Raw genomic sequence first — 22,215 nt, forward strand, 5'->3', positions numbered from 1 at the left:
GAATCTACTTTGTATTTAGGGAAAACAGTTGTTTTCCAGCCTTCACAAAACCTTTTGCATCCCATCAAAGTAAGAAAGTTACAGCAGGCCTTGCTACAAAAGTATCATTTGTGGTAATAATAGCCTTGATTGCAAATGTAAGGGCAAGATGTTTAATTTCTTTAATTTCTTCTAAACTTTCCATTTGCATTATTCACAGGTTCACTGAAGACTGTGCAGCCTCATTGCTGTTTTTCTGACTCATGCCATGCTTACTGTTTGCTCTCAGCTCACATGCATATGTAGTTGTCCTGAGGAATTTGTTTAGCCCTCAGAGTTTCAAGCCTGAAAACATTGCCATTTAAGTCTTTTCTTAGAGGAAAGCACTTACTATTGTATGAAATGTGGAAATGGCTGTCCTTGGCTATACCATAAGGTTTAACTCTGAGGAACAGATATGCACTATGATTTTTTTTCAAATAAATATCTATTACCAGAAAAATTAACTTAATCAAAATTAAGTTGAGTATTGATGACACTTTTGAAGAAATTTCAGGATTAGGGGCCAGCAGCAGTCACTCATTTCTTCTTAAAACCAGAGAGCGAGTGTTGTAATAGTTATTATAAAGAGTCTGAGTAGAACGAGAGGAACCACATCTCTGATTCCCATTTTAATAAAAATGTATATGGCTACACAGATGCAAGTTCTCTTGGAGCCACGGCAGTAACAAGTAGCTAACAGAATAAGACCTTCCTCCCTGGCTTCAGGTGAGGCAGTCCCTGCAAGAGTGTGAGTAGGGGAATAGAGGCTTCAACATGGATCACTGAACTGGTTTGTGTATGCTCATTCTGAAAGACCATTCTGGAACATGTATCCTGAGTAGAAAGAGTTGGATCCTTCTGTCAGGACCAGCCCATCCAAGACTCCTCCCACATAGTTATTCCTATTTTTAGTGTGAATATTCAGGAAAAAATGTATATCTCATGAATGACAGTCTATCAGGCTGTCATGAGGGTACAATATTATAAACAAACTGTGAATTCCTTTTGGGAAGAAGGTAGCTGTTTTCTCTTTTTCTGACTCCTACAAGAGTGTTTAACTAGGCTGAAGATCATCCACACCCTGGAGAACTTGCTGACTCTGTGTGGCTGGGCTTATGGGAATGTCTGCACAAGCAAGAATGGAAACCTGCTGAGGGCTGGCTTTGGAGAAATTAGCAGGGATTTCATTTGAAAAGGTGTCTCTCAGCTCCCGAAGCAAATCTAGAGGCAAGCAGAGTGCTCTGGGGAAGCTTGAGTGTTGTGATGAATACTGTTGGTCTCTTTGAAGGCAAGTGACTGGGGATTTAATTCCAGCTTAGTGGTGAAGAGTTTTAGGCTTGGGCTTGGTTTTCCTTCTGAACCAGGAGAACGGGCTATAATGAGCAAATGGGCTTGGCTTGAGGATGGAGCCGCCGTAACAAGGCTCTGGAAGAGGCCTGCCTCAGTGTAGCCGCACAGACAAGCCACTCTCTGTATACTTCCCTGGGGGAAAAAGGGAAAATCAAAGGATCTGACAGTGGGACCTTGCACATGACTCAATAAGACCCTAAGCTCTTTGCCTCACAGCCCATTACTTGCTAATTTTCTGAGGCCTCTCCCTGGGTCAGTCAGGGAACAGAGAAGTTCCCAAGATTGGTGGTTATAATACCAGCCCTCTAAGATCAAATCTGAGACAACCTTGATGTTTCCTGCTCAAACCCATACTTTTCTTCGTGCTGAAACCTCTGATTTGAAACTTGTTAGTTCACAAGCAGCCTATGAATTTACTCTTCTTTGGCACAGCAGCTTCCCAGTAGAAATAAGCTTTAGGGGAAGGTTTATCTTCAAGGTTGGGCAGTGGGGAATAACTCCTTCCACACAATAAGGTTTGATGTCCCATGCAGTAGATGTTCTCTGTGAACTAGACAGGATGGAGAATGACTGAAGACTCTCTGGGCTCTTCGGCTCTAGTGTTCCCTTTCATATGTGATATACCTCGCCTATATGTGTGTGGAGCAGACGGGGGAGCAGGAAAACCACAGTGGGCAGGTCCCTGAAGGGCCGGGGTTCTTCCTCCTGAGATCTTCTCTTACATGTTTACTTTAGCTCAAGCTAAGAGTCTGTGAAAAATTGGTTTTCTTAAGCTGTTACAGACTGTAGAATAAGTACCCACACTCTCATCACAGGTTCGGCACTTTGTAGGATTACACTGAGATGTCTTTTCTTGTCATTTTTTTTTCTAGGCTAGGCCAAAGCTCATAATTTCACTATAGAGGTAAGGGTATGAGCATGTACTCTTTGCAAGTGCATTTAATAAAGTATCTTGATTGCTCTGAACTGATTTTCTGTACGGTAATGTAATTAGAAGCTCTCATATTCACTTTGTTTAAACTTGCTTCATTGATGTTAGACTTGGGCATCTTTGTGGGACACAGTCCACAGCTGCCTGGATTCAGTCCAAGATTACTGATGTGAAGATGTGTTTGCAAAACAGCTTTACAAGATGAGCAAACATAGGAAGAAGGTCTTTTACCTGTAAATCTTTTTTAAAACTTTGGACTTTGAAACCCTGATTTAATATAAGTGTTTTTGTCAGACATCAGTTTTCTACTCATGAATGTTGCCTCTTCTGACAAGTAGAATAAAGTCTAACAGCACAAAGTGTGGCTTTTTTGGCTAAGACCATTCATTTATAATGAAAACTAAAATCATGTCTATATGTCAGACCAAGCAGGCCCTCAAGTGCAAGCAGAGTGACCTACCTTTTAGCTGATTAATCCCAGAAGGTTCCAAAAATATAAAATGGGCATTAGTTGTGCATTGATTAAGGAGACAACACAGACCAAAAAAAAAAAAAAAATCCTAGAAAGAAAAAACAGGACTTGAGGACTTGTGCTTTGGAACAAAACAGACCAAGCATATGAACTTTTAAAGCTTTATATGCAGAGATTCTTTCAGTAACTGAATATGTGGAATAAAATCATCTTTGAAGGAAATAGTTTAAAAACAAGATAACTGAACGGACCTTTTTTTCTAATTTCTTGTAGCTTTAGAGAAAGAGGCAGCATTCTTGTTAAGGAATAAGTAAAATATCATGCAAAAAAAAAAAAAGAGATGTTCAGTTTTATAGATAAGGAGACTAAAAATATGCATCACATCAGTTCTGTAGATAAGCGCTTACTCTGTAATTATCCATATCTATGTAATCTTAATTCTGCTGACTTGCTCCTGACTGTATTTGTGTTCGGTGAATGCAAATGCTGCCTCTGATCTTCAGTGCCTATTAATATCATAAAGCTACTTCTCCTAAATTGTACCATTTTCCCCAGAATTTACTGTTAATATTCATTAGTATTTGGAACCATGAACCTTGTATTGAAATTTACATAGAAATCTTTTTTAAATAAGGTCACAAACTACTGAATAACTTAGAAAAACACCTGGACAGTGCAGGCAATTTTAACAAGCCTATTTGCACGTCACCCACACAATGTAAAAAGTTTGCCTTTTATTGCTTTAGTGTAATTAAATCTACACTCCACCCTTTTTCTATAAAGTTCACATAACACACGCTCTTAGATTCTCATAAAGTCTTTCAGCAAAAATAGGAAATTTGAGAATAAGCATTTATTTTAGGTAAAAATGAAGTCAAACCAGACAAGAGAAGCACAGAAGCCACTGGGTTGCCTTGCTTTACATGCCAACAATCACAGAATTAGCAGAGGAGGCAGATAAGATGAGGGATTTCTGAACTTTTCCTCTTGGACACAGGAAAAGCATGGTAAGGAGTGGGATATGTTTTATTACCAACAAAATCAGAGAGAGATTTTTATAATGCTCCAGGAAAGGGCAACCATGACCATGTGAGGTGAATGGTAAAAATGAAATCCAAAGTGTGGCACTAGTTTTCCATGACAATGAAAGTATCTATGCATTCAGCCCTCCTACCAGGAGTCTCAATGACAAGAGTTGGTTGAATTTCCAAAGGTCTTTATTCAAACAGTGACCAGAGCCTCAAGCCAGAAACCTGGAAAACATAATCAGATTGCTAAACTGTGTTTCTTCACTCACAAGCAATGACTCAATAGATGAGTTTAGTTACACAGCATTTTACTGGATGGAGGGAAAAGAGTAAGATAGAAACAAGGCGCACACACACATCTCCAAATTACAAGACTACCTACCACTACAAAGTGCTGTCAACAGCAATAACCTTTTTGCAAGGATGCTATTGCCCGCAAAATCACGGCAAACTCTTGTTACAGGTAGGAAGGAACCTCGCTCTCCCTTTTCCCTTGTCTGTAGCATCTGTAGGCTGAGGCTGCAAGCACAGCATCACTCATCGGGTTGCTCTGAACAGGTTTTTCACAATATAAATACAGCATTTGTTATGGTTTCAACTTTCTGACAAGTTGCTACCAGCAATACTCCAAATACTGTACTAGGTGAAGGTAAATGAGACTTGTTTAAGCCTGTCCCTTGGTCTCTACCATTGGACTCCTTCCCTTTTGTGATAGACACCAGAAGTGCACTCCTGTCTTTCGGGGTTTCTGTCTATAATAGTAGTTTGCCTGGAAGAGAATACCCTTCTATTTTGCCTCAGGCCAGAGGGTTGCATGTCCTATGATTCCTATGATCTTGATTCTTATGTTAACATAGAGCTCAAAATGCTGCCAACACCCGGGAGAACTTACTATACCACACCCACTTCGGTAAAAAACAGGAGGAGTGGAGGAGTGCTTGTATTGGTGCTAACCTTCAGGAAAAGAAAACAGACAAGCAGCTGTTTTCCAGGTAAAGGAGCAATGTAACTGTTTTCTATTTATCTGTTTGAACAAGCGAGTCTGCTGTGCTCATTACAAACTCCAGTTTTTGTTTTCTTTTTCTTTTCTTTTTTCCCCCTAAACCATAAAAATAGAGAAGTTCACCACAGGCTTAAAAGATAAATGTATTAGTTGCCTGTAGGAAGTGTTTGTGTGCAGTCAGCTACAAATTCCAGAGTCCATTGTAAGGATGATTCTGTCATATGGGGAAGGCAAGAGTCTCTCAAATATGAGAGACATAAATGATTTAGGGCTTACAGGTCAGATGCAATCAGTGTGCAGGTAAAGGCATGCATTACATCAGACCTCATCCTTTGCTCTCCTTTCACCCTAACCACCTCTAAAGTGGTACAAAAACAGGTTTACGTTCACAGTTACATACGTCACATCAGATACCTAACTTTGCTGGCACATTCCATTCCACATGGAATTGCAACTTGCATGGACCCAAATCTTGCTGGTCATAATCAGAAAATAGTGCTTTAGTCTTCTGAATCTGACTACAGGATGCCCACTTAGATGGGATTAGACTGAACTCAAGCCATTAAATCAAAGTATAAAATGGATGTTTTCCATGATGTCTCCCCTCTACCTCCCTTGCATGAAAAGCAATACTTTTAAAGGTTTCTTAAGCTCCTACATGCAAGATATGATAGGACATAAAAAATGTTCTGTTTCTAGTCATGACAAACCTTAATTCTCAGTAGCAGGTAGTTCCCACAGCAACACAGAGGTGGGACTCAGCTTGCTTTGTCAATGATGCGCAGTTTAGTAACCTACATCTGCACTAGGTGGGTAGGCTGACATTGAAATCACTGATCAGTACAGTCGGAAGCATCTAGGGAATTATCCATTTCATCCTACAGAACACGCCTATGGCATGTGAATCATACCCTCAATCCCAGTGACAACTGTGGGACTGTAGACATGTAGCTGATGTATAGACATCCACATAGTGCATGTCTAAAGTTTTATTGAACTAAATCCAGCCATCTCCCCTACCACATGGTTCTCAACTGCAAAGTGGTCACTACCACAAAACTAACAGATCTACAGAGCCATTCTGCGACTTGGGATTGGATAAAAAAAAAAAACTCTAAAAACTCTTTTTTTTTTTTTTAATAGCATTGTCATTTTCTTTGATCTCTTTTGTCTCTTTCATTTCTCCCTCCCAACATCTATGCACACACAGGTACACTCACAAGCACATACACTCACACATACACAAAGAAAATTAAACACATACTTTCATCCAAAGACTAAGATAATGGTCTTTGCATTACAAGGCCATTTACAGAGATGGGAATGGGAAAAATCAGCAAATCACCATTAGTAACAACCAGCACAGAGTCAGATGTTTCTAACTTGTTGAAAGCAAGTCTAGTCAAAAGTTACCTGGAACACTTTTAGACTTGTTGGGAATACTTGTGGGTGTGGTTGAAATAGGTTTAATCTGTGTGCTGGGGAGACTTCTCTAAAATTTTTAGGCTCTGAGTTTGCCAGGACAGATTCATTTTAATTCAGCACAAACTCTATTGAAGACAATTATTTTGGCAGTCAAAGTGCATGGACATACTGTAAGAAAATGCATCTTCGAACTTAACATTGCAGTGGGAAATCCATGGCTGATTCTAGATGTCTCAGCTATAAATGCTGAGTACCAAAGTTTCTCCAGTATCTTAAATAGCTATATCACATACATCTTTTGCTTTGTATTGCACAGGACCGGAAGGGAAATTTTACTAGAAAACTGAGGTGGGTTGCTAGGAAGACTCAGCAGTCTTCCTTTCAAATTGTCCATACTGTTTTGTTAGGATTTATACCTTTTTAAATGCACGAAAACCTAGGTGCAATGTAGCAAATATCAGTGTGCATCTTGCTTTCTAAGCTCTTGAAATAATAAATAATAAAAGGTGGTGCATAAGGCAACTGATTTGGAGTCTACCGAACCCTGCCTCTCTACATGGTCTGTCTCCACCCCTTCCTGTCTGGATGACTGGAGCACTCCTCCTCAAATCCCAATTCCAAATTCTGCAGAAGAGTTTGACAGCATCTGAGAACTGGATGGGCAACAGCAGCAGCAGCAGCAGCAGGAGCAGCAGGAGCAACGCTGTCAGCAGAACTGGTTTGCTTCCTTTTCTGTTTAAGAGAAACCTAGCTGGTATCTCACTGAACAGAAGCAACGAGCTGGGCTAAAACAGAATCCACTGCTCCAGGTACGTGATGGCAAACAGATCCACAAAGTGAGAGCTGGCAGTAGAGAAAGTACTTTGTGTTGAATAAGAGAAATCTGAAATTGCTAGGCAATTAGAAATACCTTTCTGAAAATGCTATAAATACTGCAGAGAAAGAAAAGAGCACTGTTAAAGAAAGACTTTTATTTTGGTTTCAGTAAACAGCTGCACAAAGACAAGTGTTAAGGAGTGGATAAGGAGTGGAAAAAGGATGTCAACTTAGGGAAAGGCTGGATTTCATTCTAAATGAGATCCAACCGAGAGCTGAAGCACAGTAGCAGTTGTGAGGACATCTCATGATTCCCAGTATATTTTCCATCGTGTGCACACAGGTCCATGGTTTGGTTTAAATCTGAAATAGTTATTTTTTTTTATCCTAGGTATCCTTTATTTATTAGGATAATGATGCCATCTGTTGTCTTCATCCAGCATCACTGGAAGGAAACAATACTCAGCCTTGGGAACACAACTATTTCCACGTGTTGTTTCTCTCTTCTTTCCCTCTCTGATCCTTTTTGACATTGATTCTCTACTTTATTTTTTCTGACAGCTAATCCTGTGTTTCAAGGCATATTTTTTCATTCTAAATGTGATTATACATCAGTACAAATAAGCAGGAGTGATAGACGTTCACTTGGAACTGTCAACTCAAGACTTTTTGACTTTGGGAGAGACATCCTATTTCAGTCATAGTTGGACACTTTCTATGTGAATTACTAGATAGCATTTTATGTCCGTTAGTAGCAAGATCAGGTTAGAAAACTATATATTTTTTTTTTCTTATAGGGATGAATCTTCATTCTTTTTCTTGTTTGGTTCATTGAAGCACATAAACCCAGCAGTATATTTTTAAGTGCTAAAATGTTATCACTGGTCACAGGAAAGAAGGCATAAATGTCACCTCATACTTACTTTCTGAGAAATGGGAATTACCTTTACCATTATCTTTTTTTCCCAGTTGTACATGGTTGATGTTACCTCATCCCTTTAGGTAAGAATTTCTTTTTTTTCCATTGAAAATTAAGATTCAGCAAGATTTAGCCATGTTGTTTGTTACTTCCTAAAATGAGTGGCTTAGGTCTGTCCTACAGCCCAAAGGAACCTATCTTTGTAAAAATCCTAAGTAACTCTCTTTAGCTCTTCTGTTACTTGCAGAATAGCTAAATGATATTGAGAAACGTAAAGAAGCAAGTTATGGTGGAAGCACTGGTGAGATGTGGAAACCATAGGAGCGTTTCTCTAACAAGCAGGGTAGCAGCTTGTGGATATCATTGGGTTTTTTTCCCCTGTTAGCAGCAGTTTGGCCTGCTCCTTGCTTTCTGCCAGGCCTCACATGTCTGCTGCATGAGAGCTCAATGATGAGAAGCAGAGTATAAAGCCAAAAAGGTTCTGCCTGCTTGGAATGGTGCCACAGGGAAAGCAGGAAAAGGAAAAGAGTAATGGGTAAGATTGCTGGGAAGAAGTAGTGAGGTGAGGCAGGAGAGGTAGGAAATATCCTGCACTGTTGCTTCTCCGTGACATGGTCTGTGTAACAAAGCAGGCGGGAACAAATCCTGTTTCTGACTAAACAGGATCCCATCAAAGACTTGCAAGCCGGTCAGGTGTGGCTGACTATTTACTATGCTCTTCACAGCCTGGTGCCTGGAGAAGAGCCAGCTGGCTAAGACTCAACCTATGTAGGCCAAAGAAATAATTTCTGTGAAGCAACCAAAATATATACAGTAGGTGATTTCACTACAGTTGCAAAGCTTAATGCCTCCTAAACACTACTTCGTTGAAGGGGACACTGCAGGTTGTACTCTTCCTAAGGAAAGATCTCAGGGAAGTACGAATCTGAAGTAAGAGCCGGTGGAGTTGGCTGTTTTGGAGAAGGTTTGTGAATTCCCCAAGCAGTCTCTTGATTACTTTCAGGTTAAAAGAAATCAGGTAGAAAGTACTTGTGCACAAACAAATGACTTGGTGTTTGCAGGCCTCTTAGGAAGGACCTGAACTAGGAAACACTGTCCCAGGCATGCTGCAACTTCCACATGCATAAGGTGATGAAACCATGGAGGTCTGAGTCCTGGAAATCAGGCTCCTTCATGCTTCCTAGCAGCCACCCTGACATTCAGATGTTGAGCAAGGTGGGAAAACAATTAACAAATGTAATCAGCTCTCAGTTACCTGCAGATAGTGCTCTGTAGATCATGAGATCACTCATCTCATGGATATTTCTGAAGCAGCTTAATTCCAGAATCAGTAGAGCTGCATCCACCCGTTTCTACTATCTCTACCCCATACTCCTACAGCCAGGAATTACGGGAATAATTAGGCATATTTGCTTAAGCTCAGTGCTAACCCTGCCAGACCTGATGCCAGCAGCCCCAGGGTTGGTGGAGGATGAGGAAGAACACTGCCTCTGCACTATACTTTGGGAAGGTTGATTACCTTGAATAGAAGGTAACGTAAATGCATAAGGAAACTTTGATGCTGTCATTAAGCCTAAGTGAATTATGCAAGCTGGGAAGCACTGGGTGGGCATGAGAAAACTGTGCTAAGTCTATGCAAGGTTGACTCCTTGTTCTTAAATTTGTGTACTCCGCAGTCACCAGTGTGTCCATATTATCTAGGCTTTCCTGTTGCTTGGTGAGACCCAGTTCTCTGCTGCTATGGTTAGTGAAGAGTTAATGAGAGTACGCACACTTTGATGACTGGTTAGAAAATTGGTTAGACATTTTTTCTCAAACTCATGTTACTATTCAAGCAGAGAAATAGGCTGTTATAGAAATGATGAAGTTGATAAAGTCATAATGTATATGCAGGTGTTGGTACATGTCCCCAAGAAATGTTGCAAGGTCAGCACACGGATAGAAAATGCTACAATTAACACTGTCCTTTCAGACTTAATTGTATTCGTTGTACAGATGCATTAACACCACTTTTAATTACAGGGTCATCTGTTCTATGTTCCACACACAGAAAGTGGGAATGGCTTTTGACTTCAATCTTTCTTGCTGTTTGTAACTGCTATTTTTGGATAAGGGACAAACCCAAAAGCTCCCTGAAAGCTCACATATTTTGTGTGACTTTTTGTGGTTTGTTGGTTTTCTTGCATTCTCTTTTGAGGACATATGGAAGGCCTTGTAATCTAATTTACAAAGTAGCATTGCAGCTGTTCACTGACTGCATCTGATATGTGGGGTCCCAGAACAGCTGTGATGATCTGTGGCTGCTACTGAATGCACATACAGCTTGTGGGGACCAGAAGTGAAAGAAGTGCTCAACATCATAGCAGTTGAATGCTGTAGTCCATTCTCATATCATCTCATAATTCAGAGCAACCAACATGTGAGCCTATACAAAGACACACACAGCTGGTCATTCTCTCCATATGTCTGGGGAGAAAATAAGATAGGAAGCAGCTGGTTCACACCAATGTTGACAGAGTTACACAACAGCAAAAGTGATATGAGAGTCAGCACCTACAGATGTATGATATTTGTGATTTTTTAACTTTGCATTTTATAAATTGTCAGCTCAGAACAAAAAATTAGATTAAAAATCATTCAGCTCTGGAACATCTCTTTTGAGTTTTTCTACTTCCTTCTCTTAGCCATAGATCTGAAAGTTATTTACAGAAATTACAATACTACATTCTGCAGATCATATTTAGACATTCACCTTAATTAACCTTTATTAACATATTATTATTATTATTATTACTATTTTCCTTAGGTTTCAAAATGGCAGATCCTTTCCTGTATGACAGTGGAGAAAGGTCTCGATACAGGTGCCATGGGCAAGAAGTACAAATTGAGCACATCAAGGCGTATGCTTGCAAACCATCATTCTCCACAGACAAAGCTGTGATTGTGGTTCATGATATATTTGGATGGCTCTTCCCAGACATCAGATACATAGTTGACTTAGTCGCGCTTCATGGATACATGTGAGCAATTGTCTTTATTATATTTTCCTCTGAAGTTATAGGTCACCAGGCCCAAAGCTAAGCATAGCACATGATGCTTCCCCTCGCCTAGGGCGACCAGCGAAAACACAAGGAGATGCGGTGCGCCCATGAGGCAACTGCACCAAAACTACCCAAATTGACCAATCAGAAATGGTTACCTAATTAAAAAGCTGTAAGGACAGTCATGAAGTGCCAGTGTTTGTGCTTATCTGGAATTCTGGGTGATTGAAAGATAGATAATAAAAATGTTTGCATGTATCACTAAGCTATTCAAAACCAAACTTTTTGTTACTAGTCAAGAGATAAATATAGAATCAAGAAAGAAATCAAGGAATCAAGAATCAAGAAAGTTTTTTATTTAATCCTTTGCTTTTGAATGAACCCATAGAAATAATGAGAATTCATTTGTGGTTTTCTTTTTCCGTAGAAAGACATAAATTTTTAGGTCTTCTCTTTACCATAATACAATTATTACAATATGATTCAGACAGCAACCTTGTAGATGAGTACTCTGGAATGGAAAAGAGATTAAAACACATGCAGTTTCTCCCCATCTTGACTGAAGGTTGACTTGGTTTTATGTCTTATAAAGAGCCATTTGCCCAGATTTCTTCAAAGGGACAGAGCCTTGGAAAACTACTGATCACTGGGCTGACTTTGCTGACTGGATGAAAGATCATGATCCTATGAAAGTAGACAGGTAAGAGGTATACTTATGCCCCAATTTAAAGGGCATGCAGTAAATAAGATGAATTCGTGTGTCTCTGAAATGTTAAGAGCAGCACCTCACAGCAGGCAAAGCTGGCTGCATATGCACAATTGCTCCTGCTGGTTGGTTCTTCTTTGGCCTTAGGTACTCTCTTGGGATTTGGAGAGGATTATTTCCTTTAGCTACTGTCTGCTTGTGGTTTATATGTCAGTCCCATTTTTTTGGGCCCTTTTCTAACTATGTTGAACTGCCTGCACAAGCCCATAGCAGCATTTCACAAGCTATGGGCTACCTAGCGCTCTCATCCACAGATGCTGATACTGCATCCAGTTCTTCAGGATGAGGAAGAAAACTCTTCCATAAGCACTTGTGCAATCTGCCAATTGCCACTTGCCCATCCTGCTTTTTCCTTTGTAGATAATATTCTCCTGAGCAGCATCAGATTAAAATTTGCAAGATTGCCCCCAAACTGACGTGTATCTTATAAATGATACTGACTTTATCACTGTGTGTAATAGAGGGACCACTATCTGTAGATCCTAGCAGTGTCGTTAACAAAACCTACCTGAATTATCGGATGTATTATTGTCTCTGGCAAGTTATTGTGACATCTATGACCACAATCTAGAAATTCAAAAGATGATAGTAGATGGATTGACACCCCTTTATTCAGCTTTCATGTTGCATGCCACAAAATATTCTCGTACTGTCTTTCAGGAGCTCCCAGTGCCCAAAGCCTAACTTGGACACCTCTCAGCCCAGCTTTTGACTATATAGTAGTAGTACCTGTTTGACTAATTTTTTTTTGAAAAGATAAAAGGCTATCACTTGCCTATAAAAATCCTATCCAAAATATGCAGATATATAGGCACTGTAATCACCAGTTAAGACTTCAAGGGCCCGAATGTGCTCTCTTCTGAGGGCTGACATGTAGCTGGTCTGCTGCCCTTTCAGAGCACAGTCAGTCCTATTAATGCCCAATTAGTACCCTCAAAAAATAATTCTGAAAGTCTGTCCATTCATTCACAGTATAGTTCACAGCCTAGAAGACAGGCAGATCATGGGGGATGTCATTGTCAAATGGCTATTTTTGTCAATCTAAACAAATTTGTGATAACCTGACTAGTATACCTGTATTTTGAAAAATTTAAATTTAAGTGACAGACAACTCTGTAGATAATTAATGCGATAAAGCTATTATGACTTATGAAATTAGCAACAAAAAGAATTAAAAATTTCACCTCCTCTATTGTACATTAAAAACACTTCATATTTTCTGCAATACCTGTTTTCTTTAAATATACATAATGACAGTTTAATTTTGACTACTTATTAATTTAATATGCTGTTGTTGTGTATGGGCTTCATAGAATGTTTTTAATATTAACTCATACGACAGGAATGACATGCTCATGTGACGCCTTATCTAAAGCCTTATCTAAAGTAGAGATAGCACAGTGAAGCTCATCTATTCCTACAATCCATAATGCAAGGTGTTGTTCTACTTGCAGATATGTCTTGTCTTTAGTTGCCCTGTCCTAGACAAAGTGATTCAATTAAAAATTTGCTTCTTTTGAAAACAGAGGAGCAGGTGACAATTCAGGTAAGTATTAAGTACCTGCACAAGTGTATAGCTATTTTCCTGAACTAGGACTAGCTATGTTAACTCCCATTTAAAAATAGAGACCCACTGGTCTGGGGTTGAAATTCAGTTTTTCTTTTAAACGATGTGGGGTGCAGATGCAGAAAATATCATGTATTTCTTTTATTTTACTTTTTAGATTGTCAAATGTTGCTTCTGCTATAAATTCCTTAGTTTACTTTTGTTTATATGTCTTAGGGAAGCTGATGTTGTCTTGAAGTATCTAAAGGAACAATGCGGTGCAAAGAAGATTGGTATCGTTGGGTTTTCCTGGGGTGGAATGGCAGTACATCACTTGATGCTGAAAAATCCTCAATTAAACGCGGGGGTGTCCCTCTATGGTATTATAGAACACATGAAAACTTTCATGGACTTACATTACTATCTGTAGCTTTTAGTCTGGTTATTGCTTTGTAATAATTCCTGTACATGTTCAACTCAAGGATGAGTTAGAGATTTTTAAATAATAAACTATAATACTTTATTTCCATATTACATTATATTGCTGTCAAAAATTAAGACCAGTGTAAAGCAGAAAAAAATTTTGTTTTTTCACTGAAATTTTCTAATCATTTTCTCAGTGCTTTGAGAGTAGGAAAAATACTTTTCAAATGCTTTTTTTTTCTCCATCAGAATGCAAGCTATTCTGATATTTTAAAAAATGAACTTAATAAGTAAACCTAAGTAGAAATTTTATCTTTTATTTTTGGCATTCATCTAGCAAAAATGTTGCCTTCCTAACAAACTGTTTCTCAAATACATTGCAGGTATAGTTAGAGACTCTGAAGAACGATACAATTTACTAAATCCCACGTTTTTCATTTTTGGTGAGAAAGACCATACTATTTCTTATGATCAGGTAAGTTGTACAGGATTTTTTTTTTTTTCCCATAGTTCCTCTATTCTACATAGCAAAAATCCTAGCTTGCTAAAAAACATCTTCTGAAGTGAAAAATCAGACAGTCTGGGTTGTTTTTCTTATATTTCAACTTCCCCGTATTTTGCTGAGGTTATTCAAAGGCTTCTTTTTTTGAGGTGAGAAAGGCAGTAAAGACCAATGATGGTCTCTGAGTGAATGGGCAAGTGGAGTTTTAAATTGAGCAGCTATATACGACTGGTGTGAGTCAAATAGATCAGATGGTTGGGTACTACTGCTGTGGATTAGAGATCAGGTACATAAAGTATTGAATATGAATTAGGACTTTGAAGAGAAAAAAATAATTTCAGCCTAGCAAATGAACTCTCAGAATAATAAAGACTCAATGATTAACTGCTTTTGGGTGCAACATGGCAAATGAACTGTGTCAGAAGAGTAGTCATGAATTTCAACTAAGATGACTGCAACTTGTGGAGTCTATTTTGATTTCTTATATCTACATAGCCTGTATCATACATTAGAAGCAGCAATGTGACAAATGGCAAACTTGTCAAACTTTAAAAAAAAAAAAAAACATAATGGAAAATTATTTTTTTTTACAGATCACCTTACTGGAGGAGAAGTTGAAACAGTACTGTAAAACTGCATATAAAATTAAAGTTTATCCTGGACAAGTTCATGGGTTTGCACAGCTGAAGCCAGAAGATATGAAACCTCAGGATAAACCTTATATTGAAGAAGCAAGACAAGATATGTTTGACTGGATCAAAACATATATTTGACAGAAGTATAAAGTAACACTAGGTTTCAAGATCAGTGTTTAATTAAAATTTAATTACGTTTTTGAGAAGAAAACAACCAAGGGGAAACTATCTTGTTTTGAAAGATTTCACAAAGTAAAATAGTATTTTAATTTATAACTCTTAATTATTATAGCAATATTGTAATAAGATTGTGAAAGTAAAATTGGATTGAAGGACCATTAGGTATTAAAGTTATTCAAATTCACCTTGCCTTGTGTTTGCTTCCTTATTCTGCTTTATGAATTAACAGTAGTGACATTGTTTGTCCATTCTTCTATCCTGAAGAGGACAGATTTTCAACCTGATTTTACCTGAGTAGCTTCAGTTTTTATTTCAGAGTAATAACTGGTAGTTCCAGGTCATAATAAAGGAATAGCTTGGTTTTGTATGAAACTCCTATTTTTAAATTATTATTATTATTTTTTCTTCTGTAAAGAATTTGCTCCAGAAATACCGAGGCACTAAGCCAGATTTCCCATGCATGGAACAAACAGATGGCTGCACTATATAGTAATGGGTCATACTCTTAGGAGATACCCTCCAAGTGTTCCTTGTTAAGAGCACTTCCAATATTCCTTCATCAACACCAAGGAAAACCAAAGCCAATCCTTCCTGACTGCAGAAGTCACCCAGACATGAGTATAGTGGAAACAGTGGGTTTACTGTCCTAACTTAAACTCTGGAGATCAGGTGTGGGGCTGGCCAACAAGTATCTCTAACTAGTCCCAAATTTAGCATTTGCTTTGTGTTATATCCCCTTTTCCCCTCTCAAGTTCTTCCCCTTTATCACCCCCATTTCCTCCCAAATAAACAACCCATTCCTCCCTTCTTTCAACACACTGGCTCCAGTTCTGCTGACCCAATCACTGGCAGTTCCTCAGACTGTTACCATGCTAGTGTAGACCTAAATCAGGGTTCACCGCCTGCACAGACTTCACTTTCCCTTTGTTTTAAGGAAAGCTTGGCAGTTTTTACAGCACTCTCTTATTAGGGTGACTGGATGGTCAGAGAGGCTGCCTGCACAGCTCAGCAGGTTGAACACGTTAGACAGCACTAGCGCGAGCAGAAAAGCCCTGACGCTTGGAGACGCTGCATGAAGGACGCTGCTCATGTGAGGTGACCTTGGACCACACCATGGGGACATGTGGCCAGGGAGCACGTCCACCTTTGCTGTCGTGCAGAGGGAGGGAGGTCTTGCCTCAAAGATGGTGCTTGCCTGATGGAGCATGTGCAGGAGTTGGAGGAGGGAATGAAATATCGCGGGAGAGGTGGGAAAGCAATGTTACAGAGGGGGAAGAGATGTGTCCTCTTGTGACCACACTGAAATCTTCACAGATTGCCCTCTCACTTAGTTGTACTCTGCTACTGACATATTATTCCTCTGACACCAGGAACTAAAACATTAACAAGCCTTTGTTGCTGTTTGTGGTTGTTTTGTTTTAGCTGTATCTCTGAGCACGGTTTGCCCCTCCAGCTGAAGGAAGGGCAGTCTCAGGCACACATGAGGGCAAGCAGCCGCCTCCCATGGGTGCTTCCCTCCGGCACAGGTCTGCTGCGGCAGCGGGACCTGGCGCCAGGCATGCTGGGCTGGGCGCCTGCCAGGAGCGACGCCCTCTTGGCAGGGGATCAAAGGAATTGCGGAGCTATCTGCTGTCTCCTCAGCCTGGCAGGGTCTGTCTGACGTGTCTTGCCGTGTCTCCAGGCCATGAAATTCCACTTCTCCGTGGGAAGGGACTTGCACGCAGCAGAGGAGCACCTGCTGCTGATCAATGCATGGCACCTCACAGGTTTGGTGCCTTGGTGGCTGGCACCACAGTGTCTCCCCTCTCTCCCTGAAAGGACAGGGTGGGGATATTGCTCATTCTTGGGTTTGGAGCAGCTCTGGTTGGCTTTTGGAGGCCCATTTTTCCCTAAGAAACACCATGGGAGCTGTGGCAGAGCTCACCTCAGTGAGATGAGGCCGAGTTGGGGCCTGGCTGCTGCCCTCCCCACAGGGCACCGCAAAAGGGCCAGGGGCAGCTCACATTACTTGTAACAGCAGAAAATCTGGCTACACGTGAGGAAGAAAAATGATTAACCACCAGAGTAATTAAGCACCAGAGCAACTTGCCTGGAGAACTGGTGAGATCTCTGTCCTCAGAGATCTTCAGGCACCAGGTTCTTGAAGCTGTTGTCTGTGAGGTCCTTGATCACCTCAGCGCAATTCCCCAAGGGCAAGTTTGTGAAGGCAGAGTAATAACATGGGTTTCACAGGAAATGAAGGGGGTAGCGTGATGAAATGATTTGTTATTAAGAAAATATAATGTTAAAGAGTGTTGAGAAAGCTGTCGAAAGTGTCTGCTGTTGACTGCCCCAAACAGAAATGTCGCTGTTTTACTGATGTTAAAAAACTTTTTGAAATGCATTGTAAGTGTGCATTGCGCACACAGCATTTCTCCTTGTTTTCTCCAAACTAATAAGCCAGGTTTTGTAACTATGGGATGCTACGTGTGGGACAAATCCACAGATAGTGGATTTAGTGGATCCACAGATAGTGGATAGTGTAAGCAACTTGAATAGATGAGGTGAAAACTTGTCTGTATTCCTCCCCAGATGTACTGAGTCTGAGGGCTGGCACAGAGTGTCTCCAAGCTATGTTGGGGAATCAAACACCCCTGCCATACAAAGCATGGAACTCTGTGCCTTGTTTGGACAGGGAACCATCACGGTGTCTGGGGCCTGAGACGAATTGCCCCCTGGCTTGGTTGGCTTACTTTGGTGATGGTGCATACCCTGTTTTCATCCCTATTCCTCTCCATGTGCCTTCATCCCTCCTAGTCTACAAGTCAGGAGCTTGCAAGCAATGTGTAAGCCTTTCTACAGATCACTGCCAAGCTTTATTTTGGCTTAGGATTCCTCACATCTGCAGAAACGTTTGCTCTGCAGGAAGGAGGTGGCATCATCTACATGTAACTCCTAGCTGTTTGGTCCAGGCAAAGCATCTCCGGTTTAGGCAAAAATCTGCTGCTGACTGCTCCCTTTGCTAGCTTCCTCAGCACTGTTTAAAGCACTGTAGTAAACAGCTGTCACAGCCATAAATGTCCACGAGATGGAGCCACTCTCCTTAATTGTTCAGGAAGACTTACCTAGGTCGTTCAGCTCCACTCGTAGCAATCAGTATTTTGAATGGCAATTATTGAATATCGCAGTAACGATACACCACTGCCAGAAGGAACCTGGTTTACTAGGAAGTGGGAAGCTGTAGCAACCAAAACTGCTGCATATTGTCTGTATACACCAAGGAAATGTCCACTAGGGCACTGTAGACTGCTGGATTATGGTAAGATGTAAAACATTAACTCTTCCTTCAAATTCTCTGGCTATTAGAGACTGTATCCGTGAATGAACTGTGCCTTGACGGTGATACAACGATGCCAATCCCTTTATTGCATTTTGCATAACTGTTTCTTACCTGTAGGATTAATTTATCACCAGAACGTTGTAATTACTAAATTACCTTGGGATATCATTGAAACTTGATAAACCAATAGGGTGCAAAAGTGCCATTGAATTGTACCTAGGGTACTGTATTTATGCTTGGTCATCATGAATAAGATCTTTTTATTCCCTACATGAACAAATATGAATAGAGGTATACTGAGCTTCCTAATGGAATTTTACCCTTGACAAACACCATTAGTCCCAAAAGATTGAGTTAATCTCCCTGCAATCCTCTCATTTAAATTCTAATGGCTATATAATACAAAATCACAGTAAAGTGACTCAATAAACTAAAATACAGTTGAGAGGAGATGTACCCTCCCTGACCGAGATATATATCAATGAAAAGCTAGAATTCAACAATAGCCACAAGTAAATCTAGACCTCTACCATCCCAACATCATCAGCACCCATTACAGGTAGAAGAAATTTCTACCATTGTGATAGAGTATTGTGAAGACCATTTCTTTTCTGCTGTGTCTGGCACTCTGTCTCTTGGAGAACAGAGCTCATTGAATGACAGAACATAGTTCCCACCCACTTTGATGACACAGAGGAAGCAGGAAAAGGGGTATATTGAGATGTTTCTGAAGATAGGAAAAATAAATAAATGTAGAGAAGAAAAAGACAGAGAGGCATTCCAAGCTAGAGCTGCCTTGAGTATGCTTGCCTATTGCCATACTGACTCACCACTGTAGGTAGAAGAACAGCACAGATACTGCCATACTGTGTCCTCAGTATTGGAAGGTCACAAACTGGACTCTACCTAAATGTGCACAATTGTTTTACTCTTTTGCTTTATTTTTAGAAGGTCTTATGTCATGATGTGAATCTTGAAACTGGGAATGAAGAACCAAGGCAATGAAAATGCCAGATCAGTCATGTGGCCTGCAAATACGCCATGTGTGGTTTTGTCAAGAAGGAGAGACTGTGTCTAAAACTCTGACACTGAGTTGGCAAAGAGATGGCAATTCAGCTGACTTCTTAGATGGAATTCAAGCCTGAGTAGCTGATATATTAAGAAGATTTCATATGACTCAGCTGCAGAAAAATTTGAATAAAAAATTCATTTGCAATTTTTACAATCACAAAGTGCTGATCTAAACTGCAAATACAGTCAGTTTCCTAAATTGACAATGTTCTTTTCATTATCTTTATTGTGATTGCTACTATGGATTTATTTACACATGGGTTACAACTAGAATTCAACTAATAAGCAACTTTTAAAATACTGGGTTCCTACAATTTTTAGTTTTTCTCAAGCATAGCAGATGCACTGTTATTTCTACTTAGGGAGAAATAAAAATATCTAAACATCACTGTGTTCCTAATCTGCTCAGCATCTTTAACAATCCTTTCAGTGAACTATTCTTACATACTTGTGAAAATCTGGATCTGTGTAATTTTTATCTAGCATTTTATAACAGGCATTCTATCTGTTTAAAACAGGCATCTATCCTAAGGAATGTTATGCTATGAATCTTGACATTTTACTAAAGTTTGTGATAGCCTCAAAAGTAAAAGATACTTTACTCCTTTCTATGCATAATTTTAAAACATTCTTCCATCATTACAATTTAAGGAAAATTTATTGATATAGCATATTGCATTTATTAAAGCTTGAAAATAGAAATATATTTATTTAAAATATTTATTTAAATATTTTAAAATGTAAATAGTTTTATTATTAAAAAAGCAGAGCTTTTACTTAAATAGAAGTAGATTTTTATTTACTTACTACTCAGACAAATAGCTCCTAAGCGAGAACAGCAAGCGAACATGGTGGTAGGAACATTGTTGCTAATCTGGTCAGTTATATAAAACGCATTTGAAATATCATGCCACTGTTTTGCATGAGATGGGAGAAAAGAGCTTTTGTTCTAGTGTAATATGAGCAGAAGCAGATTGAACTGCACTCTATCTTTTGGAGGCTTTTCCTCATGGATTTGTGAGCATGATGGCACTGGCTTTCTTCTAAAAGGCCACTTTTAGGAGACTTGCTTAAGAGACCAGTTCTTGGTGGTGCAGTCAATCTCCTTCTGTATCATCCAAATCACTTTTTCCTGTGAAAAGAGCACATTTGGTATAAAGAGGCAGAATTGTGAGTTTTTTTTTTAGTTTACTTTGTTTTCTCTTTTTAATACTATGGGCTATGTTATGGCATTTGTATCAGAGGAATTGAAGAAGGAAGGAAGTGTATTAAAGGTTTTAGCTGACATCTGTCTGAATTAGCTTGAAAATCTAGATGAGGATAAAGGTTACGCTATGCTCCTAAAAGCAACAGGTAATCATTGAAGAATGTGCTTTTTTTTTTTTTCCCCAACACACTGCATTACACTTTAACAAGACCAACCAGAAAAGGCATATCATCCCAGTGCATGCATTTATATTGCCAGGGTGAGTAACTCCTGATAGTAAGCACACAGAACCATTTGAGTTGGTGAAGGGTGGCAGCAGAAATAGATCGAACATTTTATCGAACATGGGTTTAAAAAAAAAAAAAGGGTGCTGTGTTTGATTTATAGCTTGGTGAAGAAGGAGGAGCGGGGTTAACCAGATGTTAAAATCATCTGGGTTTTAAAAGATCCTACAGTGGCTTAACTTCACTTGAAAGAAACAAGAAATTATAATTACATAACTTCTGCTGAAACCTCTCTTCACCTGAGAAGAAATGAAATAGCTTCTAGTTTGCACATTAAAATGCACACCGCTAGTGAAGATTTATATATGTGATTTGTGAAGATACTTTATATACACAACATTGCCCTGTATCTCTATTCCTCTGTTCATTCTCAGTTCAGGTTGCATGGTGTGTAATGGTCAGAGAAAACCTCCTGCAGATTTATCTTCTTAGACATGATTTATCAGAACGTTTAAAGACTCCAGCTAATGCTGAGTTGCCTGGAAAAGGGCTGTATTCAGCAGGGGATACAAGGGGACTAATAAATTGAATGTAAGAAGCAGCAATAGCCTGGCATTGCCCATAGAGAAAGGGAAAAGGGACATGTGCAAAGAAAACTGCAAAGTAACAGGCAGTAAAGCAGCATGTTGACAGTGGCAACAGAAAGAGGATATCAGATGCCAAGTACAAGACCATGCTGGAGGGAGAGCTGTGAAACACAGGGCAGAGGACAATTGCACTAAAATGTAATTATGGCACATGGGGTTGTTCTAAGCATAAAGCTAACAACTACATCTAGAAACCTGAAATAGTTTGAAGGCCAAGATTTGTGAGATTTGTGGATAGAGATAATGTTCTTAATGTTATCAGCTATCCAGATGATTGAATAAGACCAGCTTTCATGTACAAAAGTCCTCTTCTTCTGGCCTCATTGCAGTCGTGGAATATTGTGACTGACCTGGGATTTGAGTGTTCACAGAAACCGGGAAGGACTCATGTCAAGAGCCTGTTAACAAAATACCTTTCACTTCTTTGAACCCTTGCAGTGCAAACTGCTTTTACTAGGCCTTTGGAGGGCACTGTGCAGATTGCATGGAGACTATGGCACATAGCAGTAGCTATTACCACAAATAACTTTAATTGCTGTTTGTCCTTTTTTGCTTTCCTGCTGATTCCTAGATGTCTAATGAGCCCAGGACCTGCCTGTGTGACACTGGAGGCAGGTTTGGCTACCAGGGTTGTGGGCAGGAAGTACAAGTTGAGCACATCAGGGTGTTTGTTTGCAAACCATCTTGCA

The 22,215-nt window shown here is 39.6% G+C and overlaps 1 protein-coding gene across 1 annotated transcript; it reads left to right on the forward strand.

Moving 5' to 3' along the window:
- The first annotated feature begins 10,779 nt into the window (after positions 1–10,779).
- Positions 10,780–15,016, forward strand: LOC112955283 (carboxymethylenebutenolidase homolog). Its single transcript, XM_026048558.1, has 5 exons — positions 10,780–10,985; positions 11,599–11,706; positions 13,556–13,698; positions 14,125–14,216; positions 14,837–15,016. The coding sequence occupies exons 1-5, from the start codon at positions 10,780–10,782 to the stop codon at positions 15,014–15,016; spliced, it is 729 nt and encodes a 242-aa protein (XP_025904343.1).
- Positions 15,017–22,215: the final 7,199 nt, after the last annotated feature.

The sequence above is a fragment of the Nothoprocta perdicaria genome, unplaced genomic scaffold (genome assembly GCF_003342845.1).
Source record: "Nothoprocta perdicaria isolate Ctin4 unplaced genomic scaffold, notPer1 scaffold_55, whole genome shotgun sequence".
NCBI classification, from domain to species: domain Eukaryota; kingdom Metazoa; phylum Chordata; class Aves; order Tinamiformes; family Tinamidae; genus Nothoprocta; species Nothoprocta perdicaria.

Excerpts from the sequence above, each read along its gene's own strand:
- LOC112955283 (XM_026048558.1), top strand. The coding sequence starts at position 10,780 with ATGGCAGATCCTTTCCTGTATGACAGTGGAGAAAGGTCTCGATACAGG. Across the intron at positions 13,699-14,124 it reads CGCGGGGGTGTCCCTCTATG|GTATAGTTAGAGACTCTGAA; the intron begins GTATTATAGAAC and ends AATACATTGCAG. Across the intron at positions 14,217-14,836 it reads ATACTATTTCTTATGATCAG|ATCACCTTACTGGAGGAGAA; the intron begins GTAAGTTGTACA and ends TTTTTTTTACAG.